The sequence below is a fragment of the Onychostoma macrolepis genome, chromosome 16 (assembly GCF_012432095.1).
Source record: "Onychostoma macrolepis isolate SWU-2019 chromosome 16, ASM1243209v1, whole genome shotgun sequence".
Lineage (NCBI taxonomy): Eukaryota > Metazoa > Chordata > Actinopteri > Cypriniformes > Cyprinidae > Onychostoma > Onychostoma macrolepis.
In genome coordinates, this window is record NC_081170.1 from 16,616,202 (window position 1) to 16,636,716 (window position 20,515).

Consider the following 20,515-nt stretch of genomic DNA (forward strand, 5'->3'; position numbering starts at 1 on the left):
GTCCTATGAATCTAGTGAATCTCAACAGTTTATACAAAGTGTAGAAGAACAAGCTCCATCGGCTGTAGGTGAACCAAAAACAACTGAAAACAGCTCTCAGTGATATGTGTCGGGTCCCCGCTATATTAGCAGCAACACTCACAAATGTTCACAGAACAAGCGGGAACCCAGTGTGCCTGTAGCCTTCTATATTTCTGTTTTATTACGTGATAGAAAGTCTAAGGCCTTCTCAAGCCGTACGGCTGACCCATCTAATCTGCGGCCTGTAATGCGTCAATCTAAGATTGCTGTAGAGACAAAATGTAATTCCATCAAGTTAGCATTTTTAAACATTCGCTCACTAAAAAATAAATCATTTCTGATCAATGATATTATAACCACAAACAACCTGGATTTTATGTTTCTAAATGAAACATGGCTTGAAGACAGCTGCAGTGCAACAGTCCTCAATGAAACAGCCCCTCCTAACTTTAACTTTACAAGTGTCTGCAGGACTGTTAGGAGAGGTGGAGGTGTAGCTGCTCTATTTAAAGATGTTTATCAATGCAAGCAAGTGTCATTTGGTCAGTATTTGTCCTTTGAATATCTAGGTATTGTGCTGAAAGGTGCTCCACGCATTCTGTTTATCATTATTTACAGGCCTCCAAAATACTCTCCAGCCTTTGTTGAAGAGTTCACAGAACTGTTATCAATGATTTCCTCAGAGTTTGACTGTTTTACTATTGCAGGGGATTTTAATATTCACATAGATAATGCAGAAATCAAAACTGCAAAATAAATTATTACTGTTTTAAACACTTTTGATCTGATCCAGCATGTGCATGAACCCACACACAATCGTGGACACACTCTAAATTTACTCATCAGTAGAGGTCTAAACATTTCATCCATTGTTGTTAAGGATGTAGCACTATCTGATCACTTCTGTATTTTCTTTGATATATTGATCTCTGTTACCACTGAATCTAGATCTGTCTTTGTCAGAAAGAGATGCATTAATGAGAACACTAGTGCGCTATTTATGAAGGCTACATCTTTAACACCAAGCATTTCTGCAGACTCTGTTGATCTTCTCCTGGATTCTTTTAACTCAAAAGTTAAGAATGTTATTGATGATATTGCTCCGACAAGGGTCTGCGAGAAGAATGGCAGACAAAAATCACCATGGAGAAAATCAACAGCAGTTCAGAGTATGAAAAGACAATGCAGAAAAGCTGAGCGGATGTGGCGGAAGACAAAACTTGAAATTCACTATAGCATCTATAAAGACAGCCTTCATGCTTTCAATGTGGAACTAGCCACAGCTAGACAGACCTTCTTCTCAAACCTTATAAACAGTAACTTAAACAACTCTCGCACTCTTTTTGCTACTGTGGAGAGACTGACAAACCCCCCAAGTCAAATTCCCAGTGAAATGCCCTCCGACAGTAAATGCAATGAGTTTGCTTCCTTCTTTTCTGAGAAGATCAATAATATCAGAAAGGAGATTGGCATATCTACTTTTGCAGAGGTCACACAGATTCGACCGCAATTTCAAAAAGAAGTGACTATGTCTGTTTTTGAAGCAATTGATTGCAAAATTTTGAAAGAAATAGTACAGCACCTTAAATCATCAACATGCTATCTTGACACACTTCCCACATCTTTTTTCAAAAGTGTGCTTAACTGTTTAGAAGCAGATCTCTTAGAAGTGGTGAACGCTTCACTTCTTTCTGGGACTTTTCCAAACTCCCTGAAAACTGCAGTTGTTAAGCCCCTTCTGAAAAAGCGCAATCTTGATAACACAATGTTGAACAACTATAGACCAATATCAAATCTTCCGTTCATAGGTAAGATTATTGAAAAGGTAGTTTTTAATCAGCTGAACAACTACTTAAACTTAAATGGATACCTGGACAATTTTCAATTTTCACTTTCCGAGCACATCATAGCACAGAGACCGCGCTTATTAAGATAATAAATGATATTCGCTTCAATTCTGATTCAGGCAAAATATCAGTTCTGGTACTACTACATCTTAGTGCTGCGTTTGATACGGTTGATCATAACATACTTCTAGAGAGACTGGAAAACTGGATCGGGCTTTCTGGGATGGTACTCAAATGGTTCAGGTCATACTTAGAAGGGAGAGGTTATTATGTGAGTATAGGAGAGCATAAGTCTAAGTGGACGTCCATGACATGCGGAGTCCCACAAGGCTCAATTCTTGCACCGCTCTTGTTTAGCCTGTATATGCTCCCACTAAGTCAAATAATGAGAAAGAACCAAATTGCCTATCACAGCTATGCTGATGATACCCAGATTTACCTAGCCTTATCTCCAAATGACTACAGCCCCATTGACTCCCTCTGCCAATGCATTGATGAAATAAACTGTTGGATGTCCCAGAACTTTCTTCAGTTAAATAAGGAGAAAACTGAAGTCATTGCATTTGGAAACAAAGATGAAGTTATCAAGGTGAATCTCATACCTTGACTCTAGGGGTCAATCAACAAAAAACCAAGTCAAAAATCTTGGGGTGTTTCTGGAGACAGACCTTAGTTTTAGTAGTCATGTCAAAGCAGTAACTAAATCAGCATACTATCATCTCAAAAACATTGCAAGAATTAGATGTTTTGTTTCCAGTCAAGACTTGGAGAAACTGGTTCATGCCTTTATCACCAGCAGGGTGGATTATTGTAATGGTCTCCTCACCGGCCTTCCAAAGAAGACCATTAGACAGCTGCAGCTCATCCAGAATGCTGCTGCCAGGATTCTGACTAGAACCAGAAAATTTGAGCATATTACACCAGTCCTCAGGTCCTTACACTGGCTTCCAGTTACATTTAGGATTGATTTTAAAGTACTTTTACTCGTTTATAAATCTCTAAATGGCCTAGGACCTAAATACATTGGAGATATGCTCACTGAATATAAACCTAACAGACCACTCAGATCATTAGGATCGAGTCAGTTAGAAATACCAAGGGTTCACACAAAACAAGGGGAGTCTGCTTTTAGCTATTATGCCGCCCGCAGTTGGAACCAGCTTCCAGAAGAGATCAGATGTGCTAAAACATTAGCCACTTTTAAATCCAGACTCAAAACTCATCTGTTTAGCTGTGCATTTGTTGAATGAGCACTGTGCTACGTCCGAACTGATTGCACTATGTATAATCACTTTCTATTCTTAAATGTTTTAAATTCTTTTAAAATCAATTTTTAAATCACTTTGTTTTTATTGTTGTGATTTTTATTATTTTTTATTTCACTTCCTTTTATGTAGTTTATGTAGTATGAGTTATTTCCTTTTAGAAAGAGCAAAAGAAGCCCTCATCCAATCAATACAGCATAAGCTGTCTTTGTGTAGAAGTACAAGTATGTCTCTTTGAGATAATTTGGCATAGTTAGATGGGGCTCTTTAATCATTTGTAGCATGAAGAAATGACATTATATATTGCAAACACTTTTATCTAAAGCGATGTACAATGCATTCAAGATTTGGATCAGATATTGTGTTCCCTTTTTGTGTTTTGGTTGATTTTTGTGTTTTGTACTTAATCAAAACCCTTTGTGAGTTCATTATATGTTAATAAATACTTGGAATTCTTCAAGAATGCACATCTGCTTCTGTCAAGTCGGACAGAAAAGTTTTACTTACAGTTGTTTCAGGAATTCTGCGTCTCAATATATCCAAACAATTTCCTGCTTTCAGGTCTTCTGTAGTTTCAATGGTTGCATACAAGCTGTTTTAAGATCAAGTTTGGGTTTAGGTAAAGCTTAGCTGCAATAAAAGCACTTGCAAACAGCATATTAGTGATATTCTGTTGATTGCTTGCACATATCATACATGTTTGCTTGTGTCCTCACAAGCTTCCTTGAGGTACTTCAAATTATGAGAACATGCTGATAGATCCTTCATGCCTTTGTGTTTAAATGTGGGGTAAAGAGGGAAAAAACGTATTAATTGTATACAGTTGATTGGTTGCTCTGGTCTAAGGGGGCATCACATAAAACACATGGAAAGAAATTCCACCAGTCCTGTCTGTGTGGTGATAAGTCACAAATTTTACTCTATTCTGAAGTAACTTAATAATAAACAAACATGGAACCTGGAACATGTTCGTGTGTTCAGGGAATTTCTGTCAGGAGGAAGTTCTTAATAAAGAACACGCCCTGAAGTCTATGAAACTCTCATTCTGCATTTAACACAGCTCATTTGGTTTTGTGATGAAGCTCTTTACTCATTTCTTACTTACCAAAGGTAAGATCATTTTCTATTGCATTATATATTACAAACTTTACACTCACATTAACATAAATATTGAGATGAATTAACTTTTATGTAAAGGTAAGAAGCTGTTTATGTCTTAAATAGCTTATTCCATACTTTCTTTTGTAATAATAACAATAATAATTTTGATAACAATCATTTATTTCTTGTTTTGGAAACAATCAAATCATATATGATTTGTTCCATTATATTTAAAAATGATATATATATATATATATATATATATATGTGTGTGTGTGTGTGTGTGTGTGTGTGTGTGTGTGTGTGTGTGTATTTACACATTTCCAAAAAAAGGAACTACACCCAAGTTTAAAGGAAAATAAATAGCTATCATTAGTCTTTAAGCAGTTCTGCAAAAATATCTAATTGAAGAGTTCAGATGCAAAAGCCTCTAAGTGCCATCTGAAATTTTCATCTAAAATGAGCATTTTTATCAGGCTGCTATGTTTAGCTTCAGTAATTTTACTCTAAAGGCAATGTATAGGTCCTTTTCTATGCAATTAAAGTGAAATAACGCAACATAAATATAGGGGCCTAATAAAATGCTAATTTTAGAAGAAAATTTCAGACGGCACTTAGAGGCTTTGCATCTGAACTCTTCAATTTATGTTGTGTTTTTATGCAAGTAAGGAACGGATGCAACATGTTGATTTTTTTTTTTTTTGCTTTTCAGATCAGTTATGAAATGACCATATCAGTGAGACGTTTGTCTGTATGATTCAGTCCCACTATATGTTGCAGTGGACAGTACTGAAGCTTCCAGAGGCTGAGCGGAGAATTCGCTACTCACAGCGGTGGGTTAAAAAAGAAAAGAAAATATATTATACATTTATATATAATATTCTTTTTTTTTTTTTTTTATTGTGTAACATGCATCATCCTTATATAAGGTACTTTTCGGTGCTTAACACTATTAATTTATTATTAATCAAATATGATTTCATTAATTCATTATTTTGTTATAGAGCTACCATGACAGATTTGATAAATCCCTATAATGAAGATGATCGCTCCAGCCAGTCATCTGGATCATCATCAACTACATCACAAACATTCAGCGTAGACGAGACTAAAGACAAAAAACCTAAATCACCACGTTCTAAATATCCAACAATCAGTCCAAGAAATATGCTGCGAAAACTGGAAATAGCTGAGAAAAATGTACAATCTAAATGTCCTGACGAACCTAAAGAAAAAGACATGAAAAACCAAGAGGAAGAGGACAAAAACCAAAATGTTTATGTGGTTTCCAGAGAGTTTGTAGACATATTGTCTAATGCCACATCGAACACAGAAGATTCAGACTCTCTTGGCTCAGACTTACAGGAAATAATTGACTCTCCACCTGCAGAGAAAACAAACAAACTGAAAAGTAAACTGAAGGAGTTAGAGAATGTTACACTTAACATTGCTATAACTGGGATGACAGGGGCAGGGAAGTCTTCCTTCGTCAATGCCCTCAGAGGCCTTCCTAATGATGATAAGAATGCAGCTCCCACAGGAACAACTGAGACTACCATGAAGCCCAACATGTACCCACATCCCTCCATGCCAAATGTGAAGATCTGGGACCTGCCTGGAATTGGTAGTCCAAAATTTAGAGCAAAGAAGTACCTGAAAGATGTCAATTTCCACACGTATGACTTCTTTCTCATAGTGACCTCTGAAAGATTTAAGGAGAACGACATCGAGCTGGCCAGAGCCATCAAGAAGAGCAAGAAGGCATTTTATTTCATTCGCACTAAAATTGACAACGACATTCGTGCTGAATCACACAAAAGAAGCTTTGATGAGCGGATGTTGCTCGAAAACATCCGAGAGGATTGTAAGGCAAATCTATTGAGAGTCGGAATACCCAAAATATTCCTAGTCTCTTCATTTAATTTGGAAAAATATGACTTTCAGAAGCTGATCAACACCCTCGAAGATGAACTTCCAGAGAACAAGAAATTTGCTCTCATTCAGTCTCTGCCTGTTTATTCTCTAGAGGCCCTCACAAAGAAGAAAACATACTACAAGAAAATGATTTGGCTAAATGCATTTGCGGCCGGCGTCGGGGCGATAGCTCCCATCCCGGGATTGTCACTGGCCTGTGATTACGGCATCATGAAGAAGTTTTTTCAGCAAGTCTTCACAGGCTTCGGTTTATCAAATCAGGCTCTAGAGGCGCTATCAGAACGAGTGAACAAACCAGTGGAGCAGCTAAAAGCCGCTAAGACATCACGCTTCAAAGAGGGGGCCACTGAGGATATTGTGATTGATATGCTGTCTAAACCAATGATTGCTATAGCCAAGACGCTGGGGACCGTAATGGCTCTGCTGCCAGGAGGAGCTCTACCAGCAGGAGGAACGGCCATCGCTTCTGTGCACTACCTGCTTAATATGGGACTCAATGAGATGGCAGAAGACACCAAATGTGTTCTTTCAGTCTCACAGCTTGCCTAATATGCAAAAAGTAACCTCAGATCATGTTTACAAATCATATAATAACTCTGTTGTTGCAGAAAATATGTCTTATATTATGTCTTATAATATAAAGTAATCATACTAATTGTTAGTTAGTTTTTTGTAATTATCATTCAAATAAAATACTGAAATGTGATCATGAATGTGCATTTGAAATTAAAAGTTTGTTTTATCAATGTAAACAAAACTTTCTAATTTTGCCAGTTTCTTTCATTTGTGTTATATAACTGTATCTACTGTATATACTGCATGTATGCTGGACATGCAATGAATAAAATACTTATTGATTAAATGACTGATTTATTTTATATATTCTTTTTTTATTTCACTGTGTGATTTATAGTTAATTAGAAGACTTTGCTCATTAGTTTGCAACATCATCACATATCTAAATTAACACTCTCTCTCACACACACACACACACACACACGTTTGTTTTTGTGAAAAGTGGGGACATCCCATAGGCGTAACGGTTTTTATACTGTATAAACTGTATGTGCTACATAAAGATGAAAATCTATATCATTTATTTGTAGATAATTGAATTTAATCAAATGTAGCATGTCTAAAATACATATATTTGTGGAGCAATAAAAATAACAGATTTTTTGGAAGCATTTTTAAAATGTTGTTTAAATGCTAACTAAGTCACGTGTTCTTGTGCTTTTTACAATATATTTAAATTCTTACAAATACAATTGAAACCCTCTCTTTTCTTCATAAAAGTCAAGATGGCTAAACAGTGCACATCACACTCCATAAAATATATACAGTAAGTGCTGCCAAGTTGTCATCACACTGTAAAGTAAAAGTGGAACACTGAAACATATTAGTTTTAACCTTTAGTCAGGACTACTGAGGATTTTAGGTGCTGTATTATAGAACTATGTGTTTACAGATTTGTTCATTATCTAAACAAAAAAATGTCCACATTTATCTGGTTACTGTCACGGTGCACACAGCAGGGAGGAACGAGGAACACGCAGACGAGGAGATACTTCAAAATAATAGTCTTTAATGGTGACATCAGGACAGGGCAAGACAAGGCAAGGTTGACACAGACAGGAACACCGGGGAATAACGAGTAGACCAGACCAAAACTAACTAAACAGGCAGGAACTAAATACACATGACAATCACTGATAATTACTAAAACATAGCTGGACAAGACTTAACTAATAATCACACTTAACAAGGACAGGAACATGACCAAATATGGAAACAAGAGGCGGGAACACATGACACACACGACAGAGGACTGACAGTTACAGCAGCAGTATAAAGGCTACAAATCGATCCAAAAGTCACCTGTATGGAATAAAGTCAGGAATGAAAAGCGCCATCATAAATACGCCTACTGATTGATATGCAATTCATACACACATAGTCTACATGTGAGGAAAGTATTTACATCATTCATTCCTATCTGAGTGATTTTTTTACACATATCTGACCATCACCAATTTCGAGAGATAAAATCATTACCTGAACAGCAATACTGAGCATAAATGTTATTCTGAATTGTATTCAAAGATACTGCACATTTTTCTTACAGATAGAAATATATAATGTACATTATTAAATATTAGATATTAGGGAAATTATTGCTACAATATATAACACTTCTGGAAGAAATGTAACAGTTTGGAATTAAATATGACCTGGAATCTTGCACTATCATATCATAAAGATTAATAATGCACAATACATGACCCCTGGGCAACATGAATTCAAGCATCATGCTATTTTACTATACACAGAATTTTACTATGGTATACATCATCACTTAAGATGATAATACCCCATTTGTTTTGACCATTTTTAACAGAAGTCACTCATCTGAAGTCATTCCTCATATCAATGAATTGAAAACATATCACATAAAAACAAAAAGAAAAAGAACTCTCGGGCAAAATGACAAAAGAGTGATTTAAACAATCAGGAGTGCACAATTTGTGCTCAAATACATATGTGAAAAAAGGAATTAAGTCAAAAGAAATTAAATGTGTACTTAAGACTATGATATTTAAAAAATCTAAAAAAGGAAAAATAAAATCTTAAATTGTATATTAAAGGGATAGTTCACCCAAAAATGAAAATTCTGTCATTAATTACTCACCCTCATGTCGTTCCAAACCTGTAAGATCTTCGTTCATCTTCAGAACCCAAATTAAGATATTTTTGATGAATTCTGAGAGCTCTCTGACCCTCCATAGACAGCAAGGATCCTAACACGATCAAGGCACAGAAACGTAGTAAGGACATCGTTGAAATGGTTCATGTGACATCAGTGGTTCAACCGTAATTTTACAAAGCTACGAGAATACTTTTTGTACGCAAAGAAAACAAAAATAACAATTTTATTCAACAATTCGTCTTCTCTGCGTCACCCTGCCGTTGTTTTGGAGAGTATCACATATGTAAACAACGTATGCAAGGTATGTACGCGGATATGTTGTTAACGTTCAAATCAAAGCGTAAACAACATAAACAACGTATCCGCGTACGGTGCTGCTGACACAGAATAGCATACATATGTGATACTCTCCAAAATGGTAACGCAGAGAAGATGAGTTGTTGAATAAAGTCGTTATTTTTGTTTTCTTTGCACAGAAAAAGTATTCTCATAGCTTCGTAAAATTACGGTTGAGCCACTGATGTCACATGGACCATTTTAACAATGTCCTTGCTACGTTTCTGTGCCTTGATCGTGTTAGGATCCTTGCTGTCTATGGGAGGGTCAGAGACCTCTCAAATTTCATCAAAAATATCTTAATTTGTGTTCCGAAGATGAACGAAGGACTTACAGGTTTGGAACAACATGAGTGTGAGTAATTAATTACAGAATTTTCATTTTTGGGTGAACTATCCCTTTAAGACCTTAACAAAGTTCAAACGAAAATGACAGTGTGCTAGGAAAAAGCTATTTACTTTGTTTGCTTAAAGATTTTCCATGGATTAAACACAAGCCTCAAATGAAAAAAAAAAAAAAAAACTGAATACAAAGCCAAGTTTGTTTTGCATGAGATGCACATGCCATTGCTGGTAAAAGAGCCACAGAAATATCCTGTTCTACGACATTGAAACTTCTTCAAACAGGGCTCAAAATGGAAGGTGCTGAAAGTTGCAAAACAGACCTACATGAACCAGGAACACATATAGGCTATTTAAAAAAAAAAAAAAAAAAAGTTTTTTAAGTTTGTAAAGCATACAAAAACATAATGTAAGTTTTAAAGCATTTAATTCATTCCCCACAAAAAAAGGAAGTACAGCAAATGCTTCATGCTTGAAACTGCTGCCTTTAAAACATTGTTAATGCATTATGAACAGTGGCGTTTTACCGAGGGGGACCTTCTCACCACCTCCCCCTCCCCCGACCGCGATTCTGCCCTTGTAAAGCACTTGTCCCCTGTCCCTACCAGAGGTCTGTGCACACCACTGATTATCAACATTATTACTCATATAAAAGCATGCAGATCTGACAGAGCATCTTTGATTAATGTGTTCTCCCAGAATGCAAAAAAAATTAGTTTTATGTTAAATATTTTAATTAATTATTATTAATTAGTAATGTCAAGCTACATGTTCATTTATGCATGTTATTTACCATACTACATGACATGCGCGTTACATAAAAAAAAAATCTAAATAGTCTGTTTCCAGTAATTCACTTCCTGCTAAACAACATTCATGTGGAAATTTGCATGTTTGGAATTGCTTTGTGTTTTATTTGGAAATAGCATACAGAGAAAATATAGATATTATTTAAAAAAAGAAAAACGTATAGATAAGATGTACAGAATGTACAGCAAATATTTAAATATGGTCAGCATATATTTTAAAATGCACACACTCACATACACATATATCAGAAATACTCTGTTGACTTCTGTTGCAGTGCATTCATCAACACTTTTGTTTTGTTTTACAAATTTACAGATTGTTCTCTGTGGTAATCAACAGCATGTCACTGAATTCATATTTAATTGAGGAAATATTAGTTTTCTTACAAAGTAACTCTTAAAGTAACTATTTTTAGTCTCAGTTCTCAGATGTTCTCTAAACCACACCCTAAATCCACATCTACATCTTTTTAATAAACAGCTATATCATTTTGAGACATGCAGAGATACCAATATTATAACCACCTGTGCACAGATAAGGTGAGTTTGCATTATGAATGCAAAAATAGAAAAGTTGACTGCTTATTTATGTATTGATCACATATAAAATAAGCAATCCTGAAGAATAAGAAAGATTTCCATAGCGTAACATAGGCTATTACTGGTATTGGAAAATATAGTGATAGATGTTTATTTATAATGCTGTTTTATTGTATAAAATGTAGGGATTTGTTTATTTTTATTTATTTATTTTTGAAAATATATTGTAAAATGTAAATATATAAAGATGTAGATGCTTATGAGGTTCCAGTCTTATGAGAATAAATAAAAGTTTTATTCTACATGGGGCTGGTCTACTCACTTTATCTCGGTAACACTCTTCCATCTGAATTTCGCTCGCAAAATAAATAAATAAATAAATATATAATGGGTTACAGAATTTCTACAGTGGTTTCTATAAATGCTTTTGAAAATGTACCTTTGCATTTATACCATACTCCACTAGATGTCAGCGCAACATTAAAAGGAATGCTCCGTGCACCTTTAAATGCATCTGAAAAACAGTATTAGACGAAGTCTCAATATATGAAATATATTTAATTTACTTAATTTAAAGGAAAATATAAAGTATTTATTTATATGATAATAACGTCAGAAATGATATACATTTTATTGAATTTAAACTACACGTTTAAATTACACATGGCTATGTGCAGACAGCGACCTCTAGTGTAAACTGCTGCGTTGTTCTAATAACTTATCAGAACATCATAGAATAAAAGACAGAATTTATATGATTAGCTACAAAAACAATGGCACTATTATTGCAAAACTAATGTACATACGTTTCACTAGAATTTTTATTTTATTTTTTTTTTTTCTTACTAGCAGTAAAACTCCTGGAATGCTTCTTGACATTTACCCAGTTGCTTTGCTGTTTCAGAGTCATCATGTCAGATGAAGTCAACGTGTTTATGGACCCTTTCCTCAGAATCTACACCAATCCTTATCAGATAGAAGTAGCTGATAACCTCAATGATTTCAAAAAGCAAGAGGAAAAATGTTTATGTTTATGATATACACAAAAATATTTATGTGGTTTCCAGAGAGTTTGTAGACATATTGTCTAATGCCACATCGAACACAGAAGATTCAGACTCTCTTGGCTCAGACTTACAGGAAATAATTGACTCTCCACCTGCAGAGAAAACAAACAAACTGAAAAGTAAACTGAAGGAGTTAGATAATGTTACACTTAACATTGCTATAACTGGGATGACAGGGGCAGGGAAGTCTTCCTTTGTCAATGCCCTCAGAGGCCTTCCTAATGATGATAAGAACGCAGCTCCCACAGGAACAACTGAGACTACCATGAAGCCCAACATGTACCCACATCCCTCCATGCCAAACGTGAAGATCTGGGACCTGCCTGGAATTGGTAGTCCAAAATTTAGAGCAAAGAAGTACCTGAAAGATGTCAATTTCCACACGTATGACTTATTTCTCATAGTGACCTCTGAAAGATTTAAGGAGAACGACATCGAGCTGGCCAGAGCCATCAAGAAGAGCAAGAAGCTATTTTATTGTGTTCGCACTAAAATTGACAACGACATTCGTGCTGAATCACACAAAAAAAACTTTGATGAGCGGATGTTGCTCGAAAACATCCGAGAGGATTGTAAGGCAAACCTATTGAGAGTCGGAATACCCAAAATAGTCCTAGTCTCTTCATTTAACTTGGAAAAATATGACTTTCAGAAGCTGATCAACACCCTCGAAGATGAACTTCCAGAGAACAAGAAATTTGTTCTCGTTCAGTCTCTGCCTGTTTATTCTCTAGAGGCCCTCACAAAGAAGAAGACATACTACAAGAAAATGATTTGGCTAAATTCATTTGCGGCCGGCGTCAGGGCGATAGCTCCCATCCCGGGATTGTCACTGGCCTGTGATTACGGCATCATGAAGAAGTTTTTTCAGCAAGTCTTCACAGGCTTCGGTTTATCAAATCAGGCTCTAGAGGCGCTATCAGAACGAGTGAACAAACCAGTGGAGCAGCTAAAAGCCGCTAAGACATCACATCAGAGTTATTATCAGAGTTATTACAAATCATATAATGACTCTGTTGTTGCAGAAGATATGTCTTTTAGGATTGAAAATATAAAGTAATCATACTAATTGTACTCTTTTTTTTTTTTGTAATTATCATTCAAATAAAATACTGAAATGTACGGTGCCTGCGAGGTGACATGGTCGGTTCACTTAGTTGTGTCGTGGCCACAAGATCATTTTGTTGAAGTAACGACATCCTTATGTCGTGACCTCCAGATATTATGTTGAGGGAATGACATCCATTTCTCGTGGCTACGACTTCTTATGTTGAGTTCAATGTGTAAACAAACCTGCATTGAAATAATGATTTAATTTATTAAGGGAAAAAAGCTGTCCAAATCTGCCTAACACTACGTGAAAATATAATTGCCCCCTAAATCTAATAACTGGTTGCGCCACCCTTTGCAGCAACAACTGCAATCAAGCTTTGTGATAACTGGCAATGAGTCTTTCACATCGCTGTGGAGGAATTTTGGCTCACTCTTCTTTGCAGAATTGTTTTAATTCAGCCACATTGGAAGGTTTTTGAGCATGCATGGGCTGTTTAAATCATTTCAATTGGATTTAAGTCCGGACTAATATTTGGCCACTCCAAAACCTTAATTTTGTTTTTCTTGAGCCATTCAGAGGTGGACTTGCTGGTGTGTTTGGGATCATTGTCCTGCTGCATAACCCAAGTGCGCTTGAGCTTGAGGTCACAAACTGACGTCCAGACATTCTCCTTCAGGATTTTCTGATAGAGTGCAGAATTCATGGTTCCATCAATTATGGCAAGCCGTCCAGGTCCTGAAGCTGCAAAGCTGAAGCTGTTTCTTTTATGAAAACCTGAAGGACATTACTGGACCCTTGCTGGATCCTCTTCAGAGCAAACAGGTCTGTGGACGATGCAGTCAACATGGGACTGCATTATGTTCTGCAACAACTAGACAGACCAGGGACTTATGTGAGGATCCTGTTTGTGGACTTCAGCTTGGTTTTTAACACTATCATTCCAAACCTCCTCCTGCCCTGTCTGTCTGTCAGTGGATCACCAGCTTTCTGCCAGACAGGCAGCAACTAGTGAGACTGGGAAAATTCTCATCCAGCACCCGTACCATCAGCACTGGAGTTCCTCAGGGCTGCGTTCTCTCCCCACTGCTATTCTCCCTCTACACCAACGACTGCACATCTAAAGACCCCTCTGTCAAGCTCCTGAAGTTTGCAGACGACACCACACTGATCGGCCTCATTCAGGACAGTGACGAGTCTGCTTACAGACTGGAGGTTGAGCAGCCGGTGCAGTCTTAACAACCTGGAGCTCAACACGCTCAAACTTCTGATACAAACAGCATGATTGTGTGAACATTTCTGAGCGGCAAGAGTGATAGATCTGTAAAGCAATATATTGTGAGAGGGCCGTGTGTTACCGTGTCACAAAAACTTAAAATAATAAACCACAAAGTTAACAAAATGATGTACTCCACTGTGCTGAGTGAGAGCGCTTCTCTGCTGTCTTCACGTGCTGTTGGAAACTTCCCATTTCCCACTTATGAAGTCGTGATTACCAGCACGTTGCATTCTTTTCTGTTAAAAATAAGTGAACAACGGTTTGTGAATGTTGATGCTTAAATAATTAAATAATTAGCCAAAATAATTTTATCAGGAGCATGTGAGCGCTGCTGCAGTCTTAGGCCCACCCCAAATGCTCTCATTGGTTGGAATCTGGTGACAGGGTAATGATGATCCTTCGCCATCCACCATTGTTACGACTTTTTCATGGAGGGAGGAGGCCGCGCCGGAGCCCCGGCCAACCAGACCAAATTTTCTCTGCTTTGGGGGCCGAGAAAAGGTCAGCCCCTCTCAAAGCAGAGATTGTCACATTGGGTAGTTGAGGTTATCACCCATGCTTAAGCTTATGCATGCTTAAGTCTAGTGGTTGTCCATTGCCATCAGCAGTGAGATGTCATTCAACAAGAAGCATTTCAACGTCTTGGGCAGCACTAAAAGGTGTCCCTCTAAGTGACATCTGTGCGGCAGCTACATGGTCATCTACGAACACATTTTCCCGATATTACTGGATTAATGTGGCTGCATCAGATACTTTTGAAACAGCTGTCCTGTTGGGGCCCTCAACTTCTTAGAGGTAAACAGAACCTCCTTTTGACCTTGTGGTTATAAGTCATCCAGTGTGAAGCACTGCCTCTTCCAGTCAGAAAGAACGAAATAGAACAAGATTTACAAATGTAACAGCGGTTCCCTATCTGTCGGTCACTACGAGTTATGTCGTGACAACATTATGGGGATTCACTTGGGAGCCCCAATCATCTCTGACTTTAAGAGAATACGCCAATGAATATTGGCTAGTGGATTTTGCATACCTGAGCCACTCCGTGCCCAACGTTACATTCAGTGCTTGGATAGAGGATCAGATGTCGATAGCAGCGTCGGGGCATGAGCAATCGTCCTCTGAGGATGAAGATTTGGTGGGGCGGCCCCCTTCAGGTGTTGTCGTTACTGCCGAATCGGACCCAGAGTTGACGGCCGTGCTTTCCCAGGCTGCCGTGGCCAAGCAAAGGCACTAAAATGCACAAAGGTAGTACCAACCCGAGGTTGATGCAGGAGCTACGCTTAGTCACTGACTTCGCCCTATGGGCAACAAAAGTCACAGCGCGGTTCCTCGGGAAGGCGATGTCCACTTGTGACCCAAGAGCACCATCTACGTCTCAGCCTGGCTGAGATGAGCGATGTCGACAAAGTGTGCTTTCTCGACACTCCTGTCTCCCAGGCTGGACTGTTCGGCGACACTGTCGAGGACTGTGCCCAGCAGTTCTCAGCAGTACAGAAGCAGACTGAGGCCATGCAACACATCTTGCCCCGGCGTGATGCACCATCAGCCACGGGCCAGCCCCCAGTCTGCTCGTCGCCGTGGGCGCCCTCATGCGTCCTCCAGAGCTGCTCTGCCCTGTGCTGAATTGTCACCTAGGCCGGTGCGTCGAGCCTCTCGCAGGAGTGCAGCGCCCCCCGTGTCCCAGCCTGCCCCGAAATCGTCCAGGGAGGCGACAAAGCGGCCCTGACATGGGCAACCCGGAGATGTGGGATGCTGCTCTTTCTCAGGAGAAGGCGAGGACAGCGCCGCTCTTTCCCCCAGAGAAGGGTCGGGTGGAGAATCATTTATTCTGTTCCGCTGCTGACTCAAGGAGCAGCGGTAACTACATTGTCAAAGAAAGAGCAATTTCCTTTTCCTCCGGGTTCTCAGGCTGACAGTGTGCGACGCACTACCTCCTCACTCTCACCCACGAAATGCACGAGGGTAAGAGACCAAGAGACTGCAGTTCGGAGACACAATGCCTCACTCCCCTCTGCTGCACCACCGCGGGTATGTCGATTGTCCCTTTGGTGCCACTTGTACGGAGTTTGGGGGTGTGGCTTGCACTGTTCTCTGCTGGAAGTGCTAAACGAGTCTCTGCAGGACGATCTCTTTTGCGTGGAAGTGCGGGCATACAGCACAGCACCGGGGGTCGAATTCTCTCTATTTTTCCTTTTCTTCTCTTTTTTTTTGAGCAAAAAGAGCTGAAAAGGCTGTTCTCACAGCTGGTAAACGATGCACTTAAAGAGCGCGTAAGAGCTGTTTTTACAGCTGGTAAGAGAGCGTCATCGAGAGAAAGAGAGAGAGAGAGAGAGAGAGAGAGAGAGCACACACGACAGGCTGCACAATCCTTGTCTGTGTTGCCGCGGCCGTTCCCCTGTGTGCTTCAGCACTGATTAAAAGAGCAAAGTCCCTAAAAGAGCTTACACAAGTAGAGCTTGCGTCTTTTTAAAGATGACATTCTACTTGTGTGTTTCTGGATGCGGTCGTTACCTGGCACCGAGGGATGGTCACGAGCGCTGCATCGCGTGTCTGGACTTAGCGCACGCTGAGGCAGCGTTTGTGGATGAGTCATGTACCCATTGTGGGAAGATGACCGTCTCGGAGTTGCAGTCGAGACTCCAGTTCCTGCAAAGGGGCGGAGTCCCAGTGCCGCTGCCTCATTCCAATCCTCCTCAGAGGGTTGCTGCGAGCGGTGGCACTGGTGATCTGCAGAACCATCTAAGGGTTACACGCGCATCCCCCCTGTGGAGCGGGCCGTTGCTATGCAACTGTGCCCTAACTCCACCTGGCAGGGGGGAGCTGTCTCTCCCTTCCCGGGGCTGTAAGCATTCGTCGGACCTTACCGGCAAGGCTTACCAGGCCTGTTGGGAAGCCACTTCCGCCTTACATGCTATGGTGTTGTTGCAGGTCCATCAGGCCAAGGAACTGAGGGGCCTGCACGAGGGTGGTCATGATCCGTAAGTTCTTCAGGAACTTCGTGCCGCGACGGACCTCACGCTTTGGGCGACGAAGGTTACGGCGCGGTCAGTGGGTCGTGCGATGTCCACTTTGGTGGTCCAGGAACGCCATCTCTGGCTGTGTCTGGCTTAGGGGTGGCACGGTACACAGATGTCACGGTTCAGTATATACCTCGGTTCGGGGGTCACGGTTCGATACGATTTTGGTACAACAGGGGGAAAAAGAAATCTACTATGCTCCGTTTCTTTTCATTTATTTTGAACAGACAGTAGTGCAAATTAAAAATTTGTACATGTTACATAAAATCTGTTTTGTTTTTATTGTGAGTGTACACAAATAAAAGCAGACCTTTATACAGTGATTATTAACAAGACAATAAGTGTTTAAAGTTGATTCTGCTGGTATAAGGAAACAGTTTAAGTGATCGCGCCGGAGCACACACACATCAGTTCCAGCATTGCTAACTTGACAGCGCAGTTGGTACTTTATCAAAATAAAATAAAATAAAATAAAGTGAACCAAACACCAGCGCGCGCTAGGGTTGGGTACCGTTCACATTTGAACCGGTATCGGTACCGGTACCCAACGGTACCTTTTTTCGGTACTTTACTCTCTCTGTGTAATAACAAAAACATTTATTTCAGTGAAAAAATAAGTCCAAAACTCTCAATTTCAACATTTTTAACAATAGGGCCCTAGAATTTTTTTTTTCTTCCAGACATTTTTGGGTTTTATTTTTTCTGATAATCAAATGAAGACATTAAACATTTATTTATTTTTAATCATATGAAAATGAAACCATTTTATTTTTTGGCAAACAAACAGAGGTTTACTGTTAAAATTAATACATGGTAGAAAAATTGTGTGAATATTCCTTTAAAAAAAGTTCTAATAATAATTGTATTTTTTTTCCACAATTAAGTTATTAATGTGGTTGTAATTATTTTTTTCATTTAATTGTTTTATTTAATTTTTTCAGTAAGTGGAATATATAAAGATGTACATTATACAGTACAAAAGTAATACAAGAGCAATATATTTCTGTTACGTGTTAAACCGCACTTTTATTTTGACAGGTTGCCGTGAAGTGTGTGTGTACAATATAATATGCTGGTTTTCTCAAATGTAATGGTAAAATTCTCATGAAGTGACTCTAACAGCCTGTAAGTTCATGTGTTCATGTTGTGAGATGCAGAGTTCACGTGTGCTTCAGTATTTGTGTAGTAAACGAAACCGCGTCTCCGCCATTCATACATACCGAGGATAACGGAACATGCAGGATTCATATTTAAACCGTCTTTTGCGTTTTAATATTCGCATACACTAGTTCATATCGCGAATCGAATTAAGTGACAGACCTTCTTTTTCATCCAAAACTTGACAAATTGCGTGGCATTCCGGCTATAGAGTAAATTCGGTTTTATGAATGGACTCCGTATCCTGTCCGCGTCTTCTCGGAAACCATGACCCTAGAAATTTAAGCACACGTCAGAACATTTCGGTTTGCCCTGTGTGTTGTGTTTTAAAGAGTTGTAGTGGTGACATCATCTCTCTCTCTCTCTCTCTCTCTCTCTCTGTCTCTCTCGTGGCGCCCAAATGCGTTCTCAGGTACCGAAATGTGGTACCGAATGATTTGGTGTGAATCGATACTCGGTAGTACCGACGCAATTCGGTCGGTACCCTTAAAAGTACCGAGTTCGGTACCCAACCCTAGCGCGCGCGCCTCTGTGTCACCGTTGGAACACGACGGAAGTACAAAGCCTAGCATTTACATAATAAATAATAGTTTCACATTCAGATACGTTACATCGCAAATATGGAAATATTATGGAATATTTGGATTTGTGACGAATGAGAGAGGTAGGATAAATGAGCACAAAGCTCCTTTCCGCAAACAGTTGAGTGCGCAAGCCTTTAAAGTATACTCCCTTGTCAGTGAGAGATGCGTTCAGAATCAGCACATGGTCACTGTCTAGGGGGCTTTGTTTTCAAGTGCGCAACTCGGCATTCGCTGTTATTCTGCTGGCGCTAGCGGTTATCAAACAGCGTTGCATTACTGCAGGCGCCCCCTTCTGGATTGGGGCTGAATTGCCTGTATTCGTCGTAAGGCTTCATGCACCGAACTGAGATGTCCGTACCATGACGGTTCGGTACGAATACATGTACCGTGCAACCCCTAGTCTGGCTGACATGAGGGATACCGACAAGGTCAGGTTCCTTAAAGGGATAGTTCACCCAAACTTAAAATTAGCCAAAGCTTACATTGCACATTTCACGGCGCCTACGTCATACGCTCAACCGCCTTGTCGGGACCGCGCCTGCTCGAGAGACGGGAAGCTGGACTAAACGGTTTGTAAAGTTTTAAGAATCTACATTTTTCTTAAACTAACACATCGTTTCGCTTCAGAAGTCCTTTATTAACACCCCGGAGCCGCGTGGAGTAGTTTTGCGATGGATGGGTACTTTTTTTCCGGATTCAGAAACAGGGGCACCATTCACTGCAATTATACAGATTGCAACAGACAGGACAATGTTGAATATAACTCCGAATGTGTTCATCTGAAAGAGGAATGTCAGACACGCCTAGGATGAGTAAATCTTTGGCTAATTTTCATTTTTGGGTGAACTATCCCTTTAATTCCCCCGTGTCCCAGACCGGCCTCTTCTGCGACATGGTCGAGAACTTCGCCCAGCAGTTCTCGGCTGTACAGAAGCAGTCTGAGACGATCATTCACATCCTGCCACGGCGGTCCGCTGTTGCATCCACCCCGCCGCCGGCAGCACCTCAGCCTGCTCGTCGCTGAGGGCGACCCCCTGCGGCTCCTGCACGGGAGCAGCAGCCTCCACCCAAGCAGCGCCGTGGAGCCAGTAGTAAGCGGGGTCCCCAGCCCATCCAGGCCCCCGCCAAGAAGGGCGGCAAAGTCAGGAGCAAGAGGCCCTAGGACGGGCGACCCGGAGATGGTTGGGACTGCTCTTCAGGAGATGGTGAGTGCACCGCTCCTTCCCCTGGAGGACGGCCGGGTGGTAAATCCTTTGTTCCCTTTTCTTTCTGTTCCGCCGCTGGCCCAACTGCCCAAAAGAGCAGTTTCTATCATCTCTGGGTCTGAAGAGGGCTCGGAGAGTAGTGGGAGGGGTAAAACCGCTCCACTCTCATCCACCTCTTCTAATCGCCAGCGGACAGCAGCGCGCAGTTCGAGAAGGTCACCCAAGCCTCTCCTGCACCCCCTGTCCGACCGT

The 20,515-nt window shown here is 40.0% G+C and overlaps 2 protein-coding genes across 2 annotated transcripts; both read left to right on the plus strand.

Annotated features, from left to right (window-relative positions):
• The first annotated feature begins 5,005 nt into the window (after positions 1–5,005).
• Positions 5,006–6,718, plus strand: LOC131522345 (interferon-gamma-inducible GTPase 10). Its single transcript, XM_058747786.1, has 2 exons — positions 5,006–5,067; positions 5,239–6,718. Exons 1-2 carry the CDS (start codon positions 5,006–5,008, stop codon positions 6,716–6,718), a joined length of 1,542 nt encoding a protein of 513 aa, XP_058603769.1.
• A 5,180-nt stretch (positions 6,719–11,898) lies between these two features.
• Positions 11,899–13,068, plus strand: LOC131521672 (interferon-gamma-inducible GTPase 10-like). The gene has a single exon (XM_058746618.1). It carries the CDS (start codon positions 11,899–11,901, stop codon positions 13,027–13,029), a length of 1,131 nt encoding a protein of 376 aa, XP_058602601.1. The 3' UTR covers positions 13,030–13,068.
• The last annotated feature ends 7,447 nt before the right edge of the window (positions 13,069–20,515 follow it).